This window comes from Lasioglossum baleicum, chromosome 17, assembly GCF_051020765.1.
Source record: "Lasioglossum baleicum chromosome 17, iyLasBale1, whole genome shotgun sequence".
Classification (NCBI taxonomy): Eukaryota; Metazoa; Arthropoda; class Insecta; order Hymenoptera; family Halictidae; genus Lasioglossum; species Lasioglossum baleicum.
Genome location: NC_134945.1, coordinates 6,642,229 through 6,663,862, shown reverse-complemented (window position 1 = coordinate 6,663,862; position 21,634 = coordinate 6,642,229). Strand labels below are relative to the sequence as shown.

Genomic DNA, 21,634 nt, shown 5'->3' with positions numbered 1-21,634 from the left:
TCTTGTCAGAGAGGGTTTTCTTTGGGAGTCCTGCAGAAAGAATATTTTTCTCGTCCATATTTTTATAAATACCGAACATGCAGACGATTTTCTATCAATTCTTGTTAGAAGAAGTAACTGTTTAAAATTAAAAGAAAAATATGAATCAAAACGCACGTTTTTCCAATTTCTGACTTTATAATTTCAATCATCCCCAGGAGAAATGACATATTTTTGAAAATTGCAATATTATCTAATCAGCTAGCCCCAACAGCGCATGTATCAACTACCAAAAGAGATTTCAAAGGAAGCACTAAGAAGTAAGAATAAATTAAAAAACAATACCACGTTTTTAAAACGGACTGAAAAGTATAAAATAATATAAAGAAAAATAAATTTTTAATAAGATATGTTTAAAAAACGGACTAAAAAGTATAAAATAATTTTTCCTAGCCCCATACAGGTTCCTAACCCCATACGGATAGTCCTCGAAATTTGTGATGCGAATTTTTAATAGTTATGAAAACACTTGTAAGATTTAAAACAGCGTGGGAACGCGTAGTGGAGTAGGGAGCGCTGTCGCGCGGAGTGGGGACCGCTGAACGCGATCACGTACTACCGAGCGTCACGCGGAGAGGTGTAACGGTTAAATTATTTAATAGTTTATATCACCTAAACGCATAGGCTTTTTTAAAAACTTGTTTTAAATATTGCATTGTCATCCAGTTCTGAGCTATGTGTAAAATATCAAGTATCTAGCTCATCGGGAAGATAGTTTAAAGTCAATTGACAGACAGACAGACGAACAGACATTCAAGAATGCGAGCTAATAAAAACATAAGAACTTACGAAAAGAGAACTCGACTTTTCATAATTTATTTATTATAATTGTAAATCATTTGAGGGATAGAGTTACACAAATTGGAAACATTAGTGGTACATTCAAAGTTCGGACCCGCTCGAAAATTGTCAACAGAACGACACACTTTTACCGTTCGCACATCCTCCGCGATATCGATTGTCGTTTACTTTTTATATAAACTCTAAAGTACCTAGATATCACGCGTTTCTCGCACGTTCCACTCAGAAAATCGTCTCTTACAATGTAATCATTATAGTAATATCATTCAGCAACTTGTTTAATACAGTCTCACTAATCGAAGCTTACAATCAATTTCGAAACTCTCGTTTCTCTCCATAGCTGCGTCAGTCTTCCGATCGCAATAAGTTCGCGCTACCATGGCAACGCGATATACAATTTATTAACTATCTTCTTGCTTCGCTCGCCTCTCGAGATCGGGGAGGAGTCGAACCCGAAGAGTACACGGTTATTTATGGTACAGTGATATTTACAAAGGTGCTTATCAACAGAACGCACTCGCATTCGAATCTCATCGGTGCTCGCCACTCTCGCCATTCGCGCATGCTCCCTAAATCATTTTTAGTCGTATTCTTACAAAAATCGCGGTAATATCGAGAAGCGAATCGTCACGGTGTTTGTGGTTCTCGACAAATTAGATAACGACGCGTAAAAATATTGTTTAACCAACCCAGAGCTACAGCTTCCATAAAATTGCCACATAATCGCCTCGAAAAACAAGTTAACGACTGCCAGAGCATTCCTCCTATAAATTAGGATGTATTTGGTATGTAATCCGGTAGATTTTTACCCGGAGAATCTGCAGATCCAAGTTTCGATCCTGTAGGATCAATGGTTCAGAAGTTATGGTTGTTTAAAGTTGAGCAATCTGAAGTGTTTTTAGCAGGTAAACCATGAAAAGTGCTGAACTTTAAACATCCGTAACTCCTGAACCATTGATCCTACAGGATCGAAACTTGGATCTGCAGATTCTCCGCGTAGAAATCTACTGGATTACATAATTTATAAGAGAAAGGCACAAATGTTGACGTAAAGAGCAGCTTTTAATTTTAGTAATTATTAACTTCAACTCTTAACACACTGCAACATAATTATATGTTATTGATAATTGAATTTTTAGTCGTATAAATTTCAGTGAATAAGAATTTTTGAAAGCTAACATTTCAATATTATAAAATATTCAACAATTTTTCGAAATTAGTTTATTTCTCAAGCGATTAAAGTTATTTCATTGATAATAGACCTACTGAAAGAAGGAATGATCAACACTATGAAAATAAATATTAAAAGATTGAGAATTATTAACTAATATTATTAACTAATTTTGCACAACTTGCAAGTATAAATTACATTAAAATAATTTTGACTTTAGAAGTCGAACAATTTCCAAATAAACCACGAACGTGCGACTATCACATTTCAGATTGAAATTGAAAAATGATCAGAAAATTTCACGGGATGACACATGAATAAATATTGAAACATCAAAGCCATGTGAGCCACTAACTTATCGTAGTTTATGAACCCTTAAGATTTATTCATACAAACCAGTCTACAAACAATGCGAACCCATTCACTCTCGAAACATTGACATACCGTAATTTATCTAGACGCAGTGTTATATTTCCATTTTATTTTGTTGAGCCAGTACCAATGGGATATATTGGACCCACGGTAAATTACTACGAATCGAGTATACATGTCCCAGACCTGATTCTTCGGATTTTACGGAAAATAGATATCAATATAAATAAACTTCCGAATTTTCGGATGAACTTCCGAAAGCGACAACCCTCCGATTTTTTTAATACTCTGGACTCTTAAAATTGGCGCAAATTTTATTGTAATGGTGGAAACCATTAGAAAATCATAGTTTTTCCCATTTGTTTCCGTAAATAATGGTAATTTTGAAAAATACTTCAAATTAAAGTTGTAGGTCTCATCGAAATACATATTTTATGTCCTATTGATTTTTGTCGTAAAGGCAGTAGTTTTTGAGAAAAACGATATTAAATGTTCAAAACTTCAAATGAATAATAATTTATCATTTTTCTCGGAAAGTATTATCTTTATGACAAAAATCAATAGAACATAAAATGTGTATTTTGATGAGGTCTACAACTTTTATCTGAAGTATTTTTCAAAATTCCCATTATTTACGGAAGTAAATAAAAAACTATATAAATTTCAAAAATAAATTGACCCCTGCCCAGTTATTTTGGGTCATAACAGCCAAAATAATGGGTTTATGTAAAAAATGTATATAACCTTTTTCGTAGAGCTTTTTATGAACTTGATTTTTTGTTGAAAATTTTTTTCTCTAAAATCAATATTTTCGAAAATATTTAGTAAGAAAATAATCGTTTGCAAAAATATCAGTAATCTATTTGGCATAAATTCGAAAAGTTTTAAGCGATTTACTTGAAATTCATTAAAAAGACGCTGTGTCGTCACGTGGTCAGATTACATCTGACCTTGAAGAGGGAAAATTAGAGAGGAAAGAGACGACGCTAAAAATGCCCGTCGGAAGGTGCATGAAGAAGAAAGAAAGAATTGAGAGGCAGCGTTGTTCCGGCAATTAGAATGTTCCAGGAGACCCGTGCGACTCGCAACAATCCCGCACGAGTGGCTTAATTAAGCCGGACCAATTAAAAACACGGCCACGACGGATTATTCCGGCACGGGAACTAATCAGTAGAATGCCACAGCTCTCCTTCACACTTCTCGAAGACGTCAAAATAATTGACTGACTCACGGGGACATCAAGCACACTCGGCCATTGCCTTTTTTTCGCCGACACTCTGATGCAAATCTAGTTTTATAAATGTTCTTCCTTTCAGTAAGAATTTATTCAACTGGTTGAAAATTTATTGCACTATAAATTCATAAGATTTGACTCGAGAAATCCATTGTTGCTGGACTGTCCATAGTAATGTCTATATTGATATATTAATTATTTCATTTTGTCCAAGGGATTCCAAGTATAACGATTTTCAATAATTAGTCACGTAGGAAACAATTTATAAGCAGAACTAATCTATCGAATTTAAAGGAAGAGATTTTAATACAGATCTAACAGAATCAGTGTTTGTTCGAATTATAAATTACCTGTAAACAATCTGTTGTTAATTTGCCACCAAAATTTGTCTAGAAATTCCGAACCATTTGTTCCTGCATTATTTGATGCCAAATTTGGGGCAAATCCAGGCCAAACCTTGCCCTAAGAGCGCACCTAACCTTGCCGTAAGAGTAAATGTCGGGCAAAAGTGACCGTCATTACTTTAAGATTCGTAAATATTTAAATTATAGAAAATATATGAAACTTAAAATTACATAATTTAGAAATTTAAATATAAAATTCGGTTTACCTTTCTACAGCAAGTTCTGCTCCGATTATGCCCGATATTTACTTCTAGAACAAGGTTAGGTCCGCCATGTTAGTGCGACCGGCCTGCCCTCTGCACGAGAGCAGTCTGTTTTGGGACAACAGTATAGTGATATATAAACGTACGCAAATAATTAGTAAAGAGAGCTTGATGTAAGGTGAATCACGCAACTCAGTGAATTAAATTACATGCCATTTTTTTTATTAAACGTTAGAACATAGCACATAATAATAAACGTGAATTTTTTTATGCGATCGAACATCATTTCCATGTTTCCATTGTTTCAGAGGTGCAGTAACAAATATAGAAACTTCAATCATACATATTCCATTTTAATTTAGCGTTACGTTCGTTTTTATATTACTCGTATAGGTTTTACAACTTCTTTCTCTTTTTTTTTCCTCATTATTTAATACGTAATTGTTTCGGGAAATAATTGTCAATGCTTTCCGTGAAACATCGTTATCGAAATCAATGCTTGGCGATGATTCGTCACGCCGCGATGTTCCTTGTGAGTCACTCAACCGTCGAATGTTAAATAAACAAGCCCTTAAGTTGTAAATGCATTAATCCTTCGTTATCTACGATAGTGTTGCAATGAATGTGCAAAATTACAGCTAACAATAAGTAATATACAAATCGGTTGCTTTAATATTACAAACTATTACGCTTTTATCGATTAATTAAAAAAGAGTGATCATGCGCGAGAACTAATGGCATTCGGAACGTCCATTAAGCGTTACGTTTCAATTAAATTTGTCTATACTTGACTCCAAATAAGAATGTACTTGTACGCTTGTACCGCGCAAGTCGTCGCGCGTCAGCCATAAAATTGATGGCGTCAGCCAATGATCACGTGGTCGGCGAAGTCACGAGTGGGGGGATTAGCCAATGAACGAGTTCCGTTGGAGTCAGAGTCAGATGCGCAGTAGAGTCTTAAAATCGTCGACTAGCAAGTACATTCTTCTTTGCAGTGAAGAATAGATAAATTCGAATTAAAATTTAATCAATTAATTATGAAATAAAATTTAAAACATCAATAAATATAATGAATCTACAAACGTATCGTCAATTATTGCAAGGACACCTACAATTAAAAGTTTTCGCTCTTGCGCATGATCGTTGATACGCCATTTAACCTTCGTGCACTGTTCAGGAAATTATTCAATTTCGTAGCCCATTTTAGAGAAAAAATTAATTAATTAATGTACACAGAATTGTCAAATTGCTGTATACTAAAAAAAAAGTATAAATATTTCGGACAAATTGGAACAATGCACCACAGTTAAATCCTTACAAAAGAGTATTGTTATTTCCCTGCGCAACGTAACAAAACATTAATTATTAATTGAGTGAATTTTGGAATCGGAGTGAATATCGAAACGTACGTGGAATCGATTTCATGTACATCTACCTTAAAATTAACACACGAACGATCAGACTGGACATTATTGTTTACAGGTTAGGTGATCGTGATCGATGAGACAAGCGTGTCTCGCTTTACAAACCGTCTCGGAACATTAATCATGCTAATGAAAAGTCGATCGTGACAAAGACAAATCAGTGATCAATTGTATAACGTTTTTTTGTACATTGGATAGCTTCTGCCACGCCATTCGCTCTTAATAATAATCGGTCGGAATCGAGTGGCGACCGTCGCACTTGTCAACAAGAAAATTCAACGTAACATCAGTACTATAATTACAGGTACTGAGAGTCCTTTATTTCTTTTTACCAGTGAAATCTCAATTAATCAAACTTGAGAATCAAAAAAACTTTGATCTGTGACGGGAAACCAGCGAAAGGTAGTCAGCGAAGGGCAGTCATTACCCCTTTTTAAATTTATAAAATTTTGAGACAATTAAATGAACGTTTCATTGTACAGATATACGTTAACGTAACTAGATTACGGATCTTTGTGCAAATTCCCATTTTGCTACAGTGTTTTATCAGACTCAAAATGAGGGAAACATTTCTTGCGCCAACCTAAAAATTTCTTCCAGTCAAGATTCACTATAAGATTTGATTAATTTTCGTTACTGAATCATGTATTTTCACATTTTACTGATAATATTGTTTGCACAATGATCTCTCATTGTTTCTTGAAAGCTTCTGTGAGCTATAAATTAAATAATTGTTCATTTACTCTCTTAAGAGTCTCGTTAAAATAGAAACCTCGGTCGAAATTGATTATAAAATGTTTTGTTACTAACATTGGAACTGTCAGATATGCGATAATACAAAGATGGGGTTTTTCAGTAGTCCAAAGCGCTAGACAAGAGATCAATCTAGGCCGCAATAGTCCTCAAAAGTCCTATTTTTACGTTTACAATGCGTAATTTCTGAAAATAGCTATCCAGTCAGCCAGGCCTGCTTGGAGCAGACGTTGAGCACAGCCTGCAATCGTACGATGCCAGCAGATGGCGAGCATTATGCTGTCGGAACGAGCTGGAAACTGAGGATGCGCGGAATCTGATCGATTTTGAACATCACACCCTGCCCCAGCATAAAGCGATACTCATTCGGACGCGAAAGTATCGCTTTATGCTGGCCCGGTCAGGGTTAGGTCCTTCGTTTAAGAGGGCAGCACCGTCTTCGTTTAAGAGGGCAGCACGGTCGCACTAATATGGCGGATGTCGACCATGTATATCCCTTGTGTAGTCAACCATGTACCAACGTACGCATTTACTGTATTTCCGTCAACAATTCGTCAATGTTCCTCTAAAATATATCACAAAATTTCTCTGAATGTCCATTCTTTACTCGCTAATATACGAATTTATAGTCTTATAATAAGAACTTGTGAAAACATGTTAAATATAGCAAGGTTTTAAATAATCTATACATTTTGGTTAATTACACAAGGGATATTATCCGGCGTCCGCCACATTAGTGCGACCGTGCTGCCCTTAGCTTGTGCCAGCATAAAGCGATACTCATTCGGACGCAGAAGTATGTTGTTCTGCTGGCACAGCCTACTGTCCAAAATCGAGCATGTTTGCTTACCGGGTCAGTGCGCAGCTTTATGCTTGCGAATAATGCAAATTTGCGCTGCTGAATAAAGCAAATTACGCCTCGTAAACGTAAAAGTAGAACTTTAGAAAGCGATTGCCACCTAGATAGATTTTATCTAGCTGTTTTCACCACTGAAAAACCCCATCTCTGCATCTTCGTGAAAGATGGCGCATTCCGCACCCTTGCAATCCTGGAAACGAGAGTCTAGACTAACCCCCCCATAACAAAAGATAACCCCCTAGCCCCTTAACAATCAAATTGCCCCCCTGTGGGGCGTGGGAAACACTGCCTTAACTAGAAACAATTTCTCGAACGGATTGCAATTCTGTCGAATTAACGATTCAAACGATTCCTCGTTTCGAAAATTCATTCCCACTAACGATCACGATCGGTTAGAAGGGTGGCGCTCTCCGAGGAGCCGCAGATCCTGAATCGCGCAGGATCGTGAAATCGATTCGATGGCAGTATCGGTATCTCACGTCCACGAGACGTATTCCTCGATTGCGTTACACTCTCGACAAAGAGATACGCGCGTACTCTCACTCGTTCTCACTCGCGCTCGCTCATTCACTCCGCTCTTCGTTCCCTTAAACGTTACAGTAAATGATCATTGTTCCTATTTACAGCGTGATATACATACAGATCGTTTCTCTATAAAAGTCGTTTTCGCGGTGTGCTTTTCTTGTTTGTTTTTATTTTTCTCCTGTGTGTGTGCGCGCGTGTGTGTGTGTGTGTGTGTGTGTGAGCACGCAATACAAAACCGCTGTAACTTCGTTGAGATCGACCGATTTACCTCCTTTGGAGCTTCAGATATCGATCACTATTGTGTACCTCGATCCCAATGTGTGCTGTCGATATCGAAGGTTTGATCGAACGATTTCCTTTCTCTCCGTCTTATCTCTCGTTTACTTTTTTATCTTTTTACGTTTTGGTACACTTTCTTCTTGCGAGAACAGTCGCAAGAGATTAAATCTAGGGAGATCGATCAACCGTCGATTCGTATCGTTCGAGCGTGTCGTTTTCGTTCGTGTGTCGTGCGCACCTTCGATCCATGGATCGCCGCCATTCCTCTCCGCCTGTGGCTCTCGATCGGAAGATAGTTAACGCGATACTGTTCGCTAGTACTCTGAGCAGATCGAACAGTCACCGTGAAAATATCAGCTAAGCGTAAAGAAGTTATTTACCACGTTTATATAATTACTTGTGATCAGTGTTCGGATATCGTCCAGCATTTTTCGTGCGATGGATGGTCGCTAGAGGCGCTCGCAGCCTCAGTAACGTAAGCTTCTCGATGAAATGGGGTACCTTGAGCACCCCGCAGAATTTGGAAAGATTTGTATGATCTGATTCGGAAAAATGAATGTGTAACATGTGCATATTTGTGTTTATTTTGTAACCTGTAGGACACGTCCTGAAGTTTTTTCGTCCGGAACAGATTGTTGCGGTACTTCCGTGCCGATAATAACTGTCTCAACGCGCAGGGCGCAGGGCTCCACTACCTCGTCACCGTAGATACGTTACTGTTTTCTCCGCGCAGCGCCTCCAGCGGCCATTCATCGTACGAAAAATGCTGGATGATATCGGAACACTGCTTGTGAGTCACTGATGCAATGAGAAACAATGTTTGGAGGAAAATTAGTAGAAGAAGTCAGCTGCCTAGCGTTCCACCCGGCTTTTCACGTAGCAAATCAATGTCTGCGAGAATTGTGAGACGCTGGAAATATTCAGATAATAATACAAGGAAATGTGTATGTATATTTAGCGAGTAATTATATATTCCTTTCCGCTCGATTAATGTCTCCGTATAAAATTATAATTTTGGTAAATACAATCCAAATATCAAAAAGAGTCGCTGATAATCCAGCCATTGAGCTTTTGTTGGTCGAAGAAGTTCAAATAATCATTTTCGAAGTGCCCTATCAGCAGATGGAGGATCTTTATGCGAAATTCGAATTGTTGAAACATTGAATTCAACATTGTTGAATCATTTTTGTTGCAAATGCATGAAATCCGTCGTCTGCTTATCGAAAATGTGAACATTCGAACGTTTCACGTCTCAGACACCCTAATACATAAGAAAATGCAAGTTTATGTAATTTGAATATTGTTTAACCGTGAAAGAATTGACTGACGATAATTATCAATCATTTATGCATTTATGAAGAAGTTGGTTGGGTGAAATGTAAAACAGTAAAAGATTTCAAACATTCAAGAATGTTGTAATGTTCCTGTTGTAATGTAACAATGTTGTTAAGGGATGAAATCAATTTTTACGTTATTCCTGCTTCCCACAATCCATAAAAACAATTTTTAGTTTGCAAGTTTTTTCTCGCGCAGCCCCCTAAAATTATGTCCTTGGTTATTTCGATGAGGTCTACAACTTTTATCTGAAGTATTTTTCAAAATTCCCGTTATTTACGGAGTAAATAAAAAAACTATATAAATTTCAAAAATAAATTGACCCCCGCTGAGTTATTTTGGGTCATATCAGCCAAAATAATAGGTTTACGTAAAAAATGTATATAACCTTTTTTGTAGAGCTTTTCACGAGCTCCGTTTTGTGTTTGAAACTTTTTTCTCCAAAATCAATATTTTCGAAAATATTTAGTAAGGACTGTCAAAACTTTGAAGGGGGCTGCGGGACAAACGAGGATTTGACAGCCAAAATAATAGGTTTACGTAAAAAATGTATATAACCTTTTTTGTAGAGCTTTTCACGAGCTCCATTTTGTGTTTCAAACTTTTTTTCTCGAAAATCAATATTTTCGAATATATTTAGTATGAAAATAATATAAAAGAATATTTTGTACATGTCCACTGTTTTAAATCGTACGTATCCATTTCTGTCATAAATGCATAAAATCCGCAATCTACTAATTATCAATCGCTTCAAGTCAGTTCAAACTGTTACAAAATTCGTGTCACGAACATTATTTATCGAAGACGCATCAGAATCGACTGCTATTATAGACGAGACTACTTCGACGTGGACAACGTAGCTCGGTAGAAAATCAGAAGCCAGAGAAAATCTTGTGCTGAACGGTAAACGATAATTCACAATTGACCAGGAAGCACGATAGCATTATTTCCGTTCCGTATACAGTTTGTGCAGCAGTGTCGCCAGGTCGCCAGCAATCGAGGGGAATCAAATACCCCCTCTCTGATGACCAGTCCGCGCAACGTGTCTCATATTACTCTACTCTGGTCATCAGAGAGGGGGTACCTTGTATTCCCCTCGAGTGCTGGTTTGGTCACTTTCTGGCGACGCTGGTTTGTGCGGATATGTAGGTGTTTTGTTTCGGTTGACAAAGAAAGGAACGCGACCTTCTAATGTAAAACTTGTGCGCGAGATAAATTATTGTATTCATACATATATCCAGGATATCGGTATACCGTTTCGACAAGTATCTATTGTTATTGTTCTCACCGTTAAACAGGCAGTGTTAATTTCCGATCCGATTGAACGGTTGCTGGCAGAATGATCAGAGTTTCGCTTGGAAATTCATCGTCGGTTTCGAAGCGATCGTCTGACTTACGAAAATAGAAGTAATTTCGTCGGGAGCGGACTTTATCGCAAAGCGACGTTGCAGAAAATTCGCTAATTTCATCGCACGAGCAGAGCATCGTCACCGTGAAATACAAAAGAGCTTCGCTGGAAGTTGAATAAGTCGAAAAATCGTGTAAGTCTAGAATGAAATATCTCTGCGTGTCCGTATAATAAAACTCCTGATCGTTCGAGTTCAACGACGTCTCGGGTGCTCGCTTCCGGTACCGGACACAGGACGATCGCTCTCCGCATAAAATCTTTAACTGTTCGCTCACGATCAACATACTTATATCCTCTAACCCAGTGACGAGCAACCCGCGCGGCGTGGACTAACTTTGACGGCCATGTTAGGTTAGGGTAGGCGCAGACTGTGGCGCGCTCTATCGGGGACTTTGCATACTAACCTAGCGTCTGCCTCCCATAATCGCAGGCCAGGCATGATCAAGAAAAGCTCAGAATACTATTAATTAACAGTTAATATCATTTAATAGCATCTCGTCGGTGGTAGAAGCTAGTTCTGATCCACGCCACAGATTTAATAACAGTAAAGTGAGTCCTGTTTCCCGGTAAAGATGATGCAGGTTCTGTTCCATGCTAAAAATGTAGTGCAGACGCTGCACTAGTACCTACAGTCGGCTATAGAGCGCAGCACAGTCTGCGCCACTCAACATGGCCGCAGTCAACCATCCCCCCGCTCGCAGGACACCCCCTCTCACCCATAAATCTACTTTACGCTCAGTCCTTAGGGCTCAGTGTTGTTAGATTGGACCGGTTGCGTCCTACAGTCCTGAGCAACGGCCGGAATGCTTCAGAACATCGTTGAACCATGCGACACTGTGTACCTTGGCCTTCGTGGGTAATACCAAACAACTGTAATTGCTCTTCCTCAGAAACCCCGCGCATCTGGGACCTTTCCATGAAAGAAACATGTTGCGAAATTATGCGGGGTGACCAAGGTACCCCAACTTTGTACTTCACTGATGCTAGAATCGCTAGAATCGCCCGATCTAACAACACTGCCTCAGGTTCGTGGTAGTGGGCCAAAAGTGGAAACATAAGACTACGCAGCCAGCAACGAACGCTTTGTTGCGTGCCAAATGCGGCTCGCGAGCCGCGGGTTGCTCACCACTGCTCTAACCCATAATCCAGCGCTGTACAACTACGTGTCTCTCGATTAAAAACAGTATCTCTCAGTAACAACAGCATCCTCAACAACAATAAGAATTCCGAGTGTCCTCTTTTCCGTCACCGCAGAATTCGTCGACGCGTTTCCCAACCCTGTTTTCCGCGCGATCGTCTCGGACGTCGATCGAAACACTTCTCGGACCCGCAGCACCGAAACCCTATTTACAAACGATCATCGTCTCCGAACGTCACTCCCGGCGTCGAACACAGTTACATCGGCCTTCGAGTTTCACCAGATCACACGTCCAGCTTCGTCCACACCATTCGCTAGGTTTACGAGATTGGAAATCAAAGTCTCTCCGCGGAGGCAAACGATAAAAAAGAACATCACCAGCACGTGCTGGTTTCCGGTACCAGGCAAGGCCCCTCGACGAAACAACGATTGATCGATGACGACGACGACAACGTGGAACACCTGGTTCGATAGCAGTTCACAGTGATTTGGTACGTCGTCTCGGCTGTCCCTTCGGAAATCGGCATCTCGATTAGAAGCAGTACTTCCGCGTGCTCACTTCCGGCACCGGGCTCAACGACGAGGGCCGTCCCTCGCGCAGGACAACCCCTTCCTCCTGTCAGCCGTAGTAATAGCTTTTGGTGTTTAAGCTCCGCGGATTCTCCGGGCGAAGGATTGTGTGTAGACTGTCGGTGCCGACCATGTGGTTGCCTAAGTCGACCCTCACGCCTGTGTTGGCTGGGTGGTGACCCGGCGGAGGGTGAATCGAGGTCGGCGACAACGGTATCCTGGTGTCTGCGTAGTAACGGTCGCCGTGGAGTCTCTCTGCCAGTTGGGTCTCAGGGAGCCTAGAAAAAATGGTGCAATATCAGCTTCACGGTCGAACAATGTCGCCTTATAGTCCAGTCAATGAAAGCTCATAAGGGGGGGTGTAGAGGGAAATGGAAGGAACACAATATTTAACTTTGGGACTTTGTTTGGACTAGTTAGGAGGTAAACATACTAAAAGTCCCTACTCCTAGGAGGGGGCACGTAGAAGGTCCCCTTTTCCGATTTTCCGCTTACATCTCGGAAACTATGCTCCCTAGCGATAAGACCATTCTACACAAAATTGAAGCTGACAAAATGAGCCACAAAATTGATTGGATTCATTTTTTCGCTATCTCGCATAGTTTCCAAGATATCCGCGCTCAAAGTTCACTAATTGTGAAAAAGAAGAGCCTTATTTCACTAGCTAACTCTTCAGCAGAATTAGTGAACTTTGAGCGCTGATATCTCGGAAATTGTTAATATATTTGATTTGTTGCTTATTTCTTGTAAAATTATTGTACATTATCGCAAAAACTTCGAAAAGGAAACAAAAAAAAAATGTCCCCGCGCGGGGTGCGAACCTGGGATATCCGAGTGATACGAATATTGTCCAAATTCAAAATCGATTTTCTCGAAAACGGTTTCGTGTTGGCGGCTAAAACCAATTGGATAGTTCACGAGGGTGCGTAAGCTATGTCCACACAAAAACTCGTTGCGATCCGGCGTTCTGGAATGGGATAGTGGAAGGGGAAAAGGAAGAGAGGAAATGAAGCCGGTTTCTACCTCATCTGGCAACACTAGTCCCATCTACGATGAGTGTAAACGAATCTCCCCGAGGCTTTTGCGTTTCTAGAGGATTTACATATCTACGTACCTTGCGTCTTGCATCGGGACTGGCACCGGTGTCGTGAGATCGATATCAGCGTCGATCTCGGAAATGTCATCGGTGAATCCATTCGGGAGTGCCTCGTTATTCGCATGGAACTTCGCGTCCCTTTTGGCACGATGACGACTGACCAGAAGACGTCCGATCACCAATCCCAAAAAAATTAGTATACCGGCGGTGACCGATACGATGATGTAGAGGTAGAATTTCTCTTGATTTTCTGTCCGAAGGGAAACAGCGAATAGTATCGATTAGATTCAGTTCGTGAAATGAGGGACGGATGAGGGTTAAGAAACAAGGACAGATCGAGTTATACAATCTAGAACAGGCATGCACAACTCGTGGCTCTCAGAGCGGCTCATTAGCTGGCCAGCGGCTCCCGGCCGCTCTCGGAGCAGAGACCTACCTCGGACGTATGGAAGGGGAACCCACTAAGTGTAATTTGTAAGTGACTTGTATTGCAGTTCTCCCCACCCTACGTGTGCCAGCCAGCTCCCGCTCCCAAGCCGTCCAGTTGTGCATGCCTGATCCTAGAACATTCCGAAATTCGCGGGACGTCAAGTCGCACATGCAAAACTACTAGAGGTGTCTGCCACTGGAGAAAATGCAATGCCAAACACAGGTGCCCAACTCTATGGTCTGCAAACCATGGAAATTAATCACGCTCTCGAGCAATCGGATGCACTCTACTATGCATACCTTCCGGTAATCTACAGGAGAAAAAGTCAAGCTAGCATGGCATTTATGTTTCTGCGTACAGTATAGTCCCAATCTAAGCGCGACCGCGGTGACCGTTCCAAGTCAGGTGGCCTACCCCTTCTACTGGGGGTTGGACGAGAAGTGTAAACATGCCAATCCAATTACAAAACTTCTTCATTTTTCATTATTTTTTGATGGGACCTTGGCCAACATGTTCCTGGCATTTTTCTAATGAAAATGGTACCAAAAATATGATATAATTGCGATAGTTACTTGTGTAACGAACGATGAAACTTTCGAACGCAACAAAAAATTATTATATTAAATTATTTTACATCAAATAAATAAATAAACATTTGAGTATTGCATTGAATGGAAATATCCTAGGTCAGAAGAAATGTTTAATTTTCGTGTTAAAATACAGTTTCGACTCTAAAGGGTCAATAGGTCAAAAATAATATAACAGTATTATTAAATTCTTCTAATGTTTCCACTGTTTTAAATTACACCTAAAATAATAAATAAAGAAATGCATAAAATCCGCTGTCTACTCATTACACAAATAAATATAATTGGAATTATATCATATGTGACATAACTTTCATTAGAAAAATGCCACGAATTTGTTGGTCATAGTCCCATAAAAAAATAATATAAAATAAAGAAATTTTGTTAGTGAAGAAAATAGTATCCGGTCGCGATCTATGTCACAGCAGAGGACTTAGATTGGGACTTTACTGTACATTGCAACCCATTCCTTCAGTACTCAACAAATTTACTTACTAATCTTTACTCTCCAGTGTTAAACGTCTACCGACAAATGCGTGTTTCATTCTCGACGTTCGATACAAGAGTCATTTATGCTATCCGCAACAATTTCGGAATAACGCGCTGCAGATCAATGATCTACGGAGGGCAAATTAACGCTAGTAGATACCGCGTCGACCGCGGGTTAACTTCCCGACAGTTGATAGGAATGAAATCTGCCTTTACCGGCAACGAAATCGCCGGTAAAACGAAATCTGCCTTTACCGGCGACGAAATCGTCGGTAAAACAAAATCCGCCTTTACCGGCAACGAAATCGTCGGTAAAAGAGGAATCAACATCGACAAAGGATTTTCATGGGTCCGCGTGTTATCGACCGATCGTAGGACAGTTCGACATGGTAACGGCTTCGTACTTACTCGATATGAATGAGTATGCATTGATCCATTCATTGATATATCCAACAACGACGCGATCCTCTTCAGGAAAGGCGTAGACTACTGTCGTACAATTAACCGGCGACATCGTACTGGTGGTAAGCTCCCTAGCATTGATATCATCATCCACGTTGTTCCCAAACATTACCATCCTTTGAACTACTTTAGGCGTTAGCGACAAGTCTTTCGCTCCTGCGCCGAGCGATTTATAGTTGCCCGATTGCGTGTCCACTGTTCAGACGCGAGAAACAAGTGAGAATTCAAGCAGTTGATCGACAAGTGAAAATTGCAACTTTAATGTAGTGATGGAAATCGTTGACGCTATAGAAAAGTCGCGATCTAGCTCCCATCGCCTGTTCCGAGCGGGGACAGAGATCGTGTAGGGAAACTATTTCTTTATGACTGCGTCGACCGCGCCGGAAGTACAGGGTGTCACAAAATTATGTGTCGCGGACACCGTAGCTCGATTCTACACCCCCGATTTAGTCGAAAATTACGTATGGAAACCCCCGAAAAATTGACCTTGATCGTGAAGGACAAGGTCAGAAAAAAAACAAAATTTTTTAATCGTGTTCTACTGGTCTTGAGGACCAAATTTGTGAGAGGAACCGTAGTCGCAACTAAACCGTTCTCTTAAAAAATTATGTTGAAGTTCATACCATTTTTGAAACACCTCTGTTCATAATAATCTATCGGGAAATAATCAGAACTAGTAGGAAATTGTCAGAAACATGATACTGCTGTTTCCCGAACTATGGAGATCAGGAAGTCAGGAAGAAATACAGAATTTTTGAGACACCCTGTAAAACTGAGAATTGAACGAAACAAACATTTACAGAATTGCACAGAACTCAGTGGATCTTCTACAGAAAAGCTAACATATAATATTGGAGTAACAACATCTGTATAAAATCTCGTTTTAGGAAAACTCCACATTATAGATTGATCCGGTGCTGAATTTATTACAAGTCCCATCACTACCAGCATATTGTACGTTCAAGTGAGTAGTAGAGAGATAGAGAGTCGCCAGATTAAGACTTGTGTCCCCACTCTATACCTCCCCCTCCTGCAACGCTGTTCCCCCACTCTACCGCCACGACCCGGTCACGTGACTAATCCGGTACTGCCAGAGAGAGAGGGGGTAACTTGTCCTCATCTGGCGGCTCTGGAGAGGTGAGAACGCGATGCACAGAGTGGTGCCAATAATCTACACACCACCATCATCCCCCGTCTGTTATTTACAAGAAAGCGAGGATCGAGCTGATTACTTGAAAACACGATAGTAACGAATTTGAATGAGCTAATCTAACACGCGCACATTTATCGGCGATAGTGTCGCGTTAGTGAAATGACAACGAACACACATAGGTATTACTATATACAGTACGATGCTAAACGTGGTTCCATGAATTCCACTGGAGAATACACAGGGTGTCCCACATATAATGGACAACGGATTAGGAAATAATTCTGATGCGTCTGACCATGACCTACCGATTCTACTGCATGCTATGCTAAGTAGTTAGTTTCGTCTCACTTTTGAGTGTAGAATTACTTCCTAATAGGTTGTCCATTGTATGCGGGACACCCTGTATAAAATATTGTACTGATCGCCCATCAGGAGATGGCAGTGATTTCGACGGTGGGGCGCAGGTGGGGAGGGTCTGCGAGATCCAACTCTTGCGGTCCCAAACTCGGTGTCACTAGTGTAGCACGGAATAGGGATAGCACGGAGTGGGGGCACCATGGAGTAGTGGTAGCACGGAGTAGAGATAGCGCGGACTAGGGGTGGTACGAAGTAGAGATAGCGCGGACTAGGGGTGGTACGAAGTAGAGATAGCGCGGAGTAGGGGTAACACGGAGTAGGGATTACACAGAGTAGGGATAGTACCGAGTAGGGGGGTCTGTGAGATCTCACTCTTGCGGTCCCCAGCTCAGCGTCACCATTGTAGCACGGAATAGGGATAGCACAAAGTGGGGGCAGCATGGAGTAGGGGTAGCACGGAGTAGGGTATAGCACGGAGTAGGGATTACACAGAGTAGGGGGTCTGTGAGATCTCACTCTTGCGGTCCCCAGCTCAGCGTCACCATTGGAGCAGGGAATAGGGATAGCACAAAGTGGGGGCAGCATGGAGTAGGGGTAGCACGGAGTAGGGTATAGCACGGAGTAGGGATTACACAGAGTAGGGGGTCTGTGAGATCTCACTCTTGCTGTCCCCAGCTCAGCGTCACCATTGTAGCACGGAATAGGGATAGCACGGCGTAAGGATAGTACGGAGTAGGGGTAGCACGGACTAGGGGTGGTACGAAGTAGAGATAGCGCGGACTAGGGGTGGTACGAAGTAGAGATAGCGCGGAGTAGGGGTAACACGGAGTAGGGATTACACAGAGTAGGGATAGTACCGAGTAGGGGGGTCTGTGAGATCCCACTGTTGCGGTCCCCAGCTCAGCGTGACCATTGTAGCACGGAATAGGGATAGCACAAAGTGGGGGCAGCATGGAGTAGGGGTAGCACGGAGTAGGGTATAGCACGGAGTAGGGATTACACAGAGTAGGGGGTCTGTGAGATCTCACTCTTGCGGTCCCCAGCTCAGCGTTACCATTGTAGCACGGAATAGGGATAGCACAAACTGGGGGCAGTTTGGAGTAGGGGTAGCACGGAGTAGTGATAGCACGGAGTAGGGATAGCGCGAAGTTGGGGTAGCGCGGAATAGGGGAACCACGGAATAGAAGTAGCACAGCGTAGGAGTAGCACAAAGTAGGGGGACCACGGAGTGGGTGCAGCACGGAGTAGGGATAGCACGGACTAGAGGTGGTACGGAGTAGGGATGGCGCGAAGTAGGGGTAGCGCGGATTAGGGCGAGTACGGAGGAGGGAGAGCGCGGAGTAGGGGTAGCACGGCGTAAGGATAGTACGGAGTAGGGGTAGCACGGACTAGGGGTGGTACGAAGTAGAGATAGCGCGGACAAGGGGTGGTACGAAGTAGAGATAGCGCGGACTAGGGGTGGTACGAAGTAGAGATAGCGCGGAGTAGGGGTAGCACGGAGTAGGGATTACACAGAGTAGGGATAGTACCGAGTAGGGGGGTCTGTGAGATCCCACTCTTGCGGTCCCCAGCTCAGCGTCACCATTGTAGCACGGAATAGGGATAGCACAAAGTGGGGGCAGCACGGAGTAGGGTATAGCACGGAGTAGGGATAGCGCGAAGTTGGGGTAGCACGGAATAGGGGAACCACGGAGTAGAAGTAGCACAGCGTAGGAGTAGCACAAAGTAGGGGGAGCACGGAGAGGGTGCAGACGATCAGTATACGGGACACGCGGACGATTTATTTTAGAGATAGCGTAAACTTGGTATGCAGCCGCGTTATTTACAGAGTATTGGGAATAAAGTGATGCGTAATTCTCCACCAAATTGCAATCCTGTCATTCTTATAGAAAAAATGTACGATTAATTGGAAGCACAGGATGGTGTCAGTGATAAAGATTTGAGAAAATCTGATACGAGAGGAATTCCGTGAGACAGGACGCACGATGTATTTCGATTACAAATTGGAGTGCTGTTGTGGAATGATGCTCCACGGTTCGCGACTACTTGAAACAAAATGGTAATGCGCTGCGAAATTGAAGCACTCCACTAAAGTTTAATTGAAGGACATTATCCAATACCGATTGAATTTGCGAACTATATGTACGGGAAATTACACGGGTTTCGTTGGTTATTTCAATTGTCCTTGTTACGGTCGAATTAAAATTAAAATTAAAATCGAAATTAAAATTCGCCGTGATTAATTATCATCGTTATCATCGCCGAGCGGACAAAGACCTTTCGGTTTGTGAAGGATGGACTAAACATCAATACAGGGGTGCGGTGTATTATCTACGGTAATATAAATTTATATATTGAAAAATATATTTACATTTATTATACGGTATAATTCTTAAAGCTTTAAATGTTCAGAGTCTCTTTGAAATACCAGAAAAAGTACCCTATCTCATTCAATTCCGCCGATACAAAAAAAGATTTCACAGAATTAATTTTTTCAAGATTTAAAGTATACAAGATCGTTACAAGAACAGCTGGGAAAAAATAAAAGAAGAGTGTCTACTGCTGGAAGATTACCACTTCATAATATTTTTAATAAGTCTCTTGATGGAGTCCGAAATGGAACTGAATGAACGGAACACCACACTGACAATGAGCTCCTTAGGTGCGGAATGGGTCAGTGGAGTGGGGATGAGTCGGAGTGGGAACGCGTAGTGGAGTAGGGAGCACTGACGCGCGGAGTGGGGATGGCTGAACGCGATCACGTACTATCGAGCGTCGCGCGGCGAGGTGTGAGGTTTAATATAAAAAAAATTTTTTCTCCTGAACGCAGTTTTTCTTAAAAATTTGTTTTTTAATATTGCATTGTCATCCAGTTCTGAGCTATGTTTAAAATTTCAAGTTTGCAGCTCATCGGGAAGTGGTTTAAAATTCGATTACAAGATTTTACGCATACAACAACAAGTAATTTGACTTTGGTTTTGATAGAAATAGCTTTTGTCTTAACTGTAGGTAGTTCTAGTGTTAAAAATGTATTAGGTATTAGCATGTCAGGGTGGTCTATCCCCTTGATCTGGCCGCAACTCGTCCGACTCGACATTGTAGGTCAGTGGTGTTGTAATCCGTTGCAAGATGCAAGGATTCTCTCTGAAATAATGGAAAGCGGGGACGAAGCGTGTCGTAGACCGACGATAACCCCCAGTATGCCATTCATCCCGCGTTTTTACGGGTCAGTGGACCCGCAAAGGAGATACTGATACTCTGTACTTTCGACAGGCTCTCTCCGAGCTCAGACAACCAGCGCAGCGGACGGATATTTTTCAGGGAAGAGAAGTGCCGCTACCCCGCTGAATGCCAATGCGAATGGAAATTCGAAGTACGTGTATTATAGATCGGTCGGGCGCGAAGCTTCGTCACTCATGCCAACGGAATACGCGAACTACGTGTCGTAATCGGTATGCGTTGTGTCGTTGTCCCGTCGAACTTCGACGAAAATGTCTGCCGATGTGAGACATTTCACATTTGCTCAAAGCAGACGTGCCGACACAATTTTACAAAACCTCGCGGTAGATGAATCTTTTCATAATTCAGTCCGGCGCGTTTCGAAGAAGCAGAAAGTTAGAACAGATTATTCACCTTTCTCGGATTGAAAGTCATACTGTAGGCCCGGGCTAGTTCTATCCAGCTTTACGACTACCATTAAAGTAATGTCACATTCTAAAACAATTATCGGTTCTGTGTTCTGACATAGATCGGAATAGGACACTATTTTTTTGTGGTTTTTCTCCTAGGTGGTAAGTGGGGTGCAGGGGGGCACGTAGAAGGTCCCCTTTTTCGGTTTTCCGTTTATATCTCGGAAACTGTGCGTCCTAGCGATAAGACCATTCTCTACAAAATTAAAGCTGATAATACGAGCCACAAGATTGATTCGAATCAGTTTTTCGCTATTTCGCATAGTTTCCGAGATATCCGCGCTCAAAATTCACTAATTGTGCTGAAGAGTTGGCTAATCAAATAATAAAAAAAATAGTGAACTTTGAGCGCGGATATCTCGAAGACTATGCATCCTAGCGATAAGACTATTCTACACAAAATTAAAGCTGACAAAATATGCCACAAGATTGATTGAATTCACTTTTCCGCTATCATGCATAGTTTCCGAGATATCCGCGCTCAAAGTTCACTAATTGTGCTGAAGAGTTAGCTAGTCAAATAAGGCAATTTGTAAACTTTGAGCGCGGATATCTCAGGAACTATGCGAGATAGCGAAAAACTGAATATAATAGATCTTGTGGCTCGGTTTATCAGCTTTAATTTTGTATAGAATGGTCTCATCGCTAGGACGCATAGTTTCCGAGATATCGGCGCTCAAAGTTCACTATTTTTATTATTTGACTAGCTAACTCTTCAGCACAATTAGTGAAATTTGAGCGCGGATATCTCAGGAACTATGCGAGATAGCGAAAAACTGAATATAATAGATCTTGTGACTCGGTTGATCAGCTTTAATTTTGTATAGAATGGTCTTATCGCTAGGACGCATAGTTT

The 21,634-nt window shown here is 41.5% G+C and overlaps 1 protein-coding gene across 4 annotated transcripts in view; it reads right to left on the bottom strand.

The window, feature by feature from the left end:
• Positions 1–841: 841 nt before the first annotated feature.
• LOC143217609 (uncharacterized) overlaps positions 842–21,634 on the bottom strand; it is a 380,663-nt gene continuing 359,870 nt past the window's right edge. For 3 of the 4 annotated variants that reach the window (XM_076442080.1, XM_076442082.1, XM_076442081.1), the window contains exons 7-9: positions 15,526–15,774; positions 13,630–13,861; positions 842–12,793 (exon numbers count right to left, since the gene is read on the bottom strand). In XM_076442080.1, the coding sequence (XP_076298195.1) occupies positions 12,565–12,793; positions 13,630–13,861; positions 15,526–15,774 (710 nt within the window). In that variant the 3' untranslated portion in view covers positions 842–12,564. The remainder of the gene's footprint in view (positions 12,794–13,629; positions 13,862–15,525; positions 15,775–21,634) is intronic. The other variant, XM_076442083.1, reaches the window with a different exon arrangement.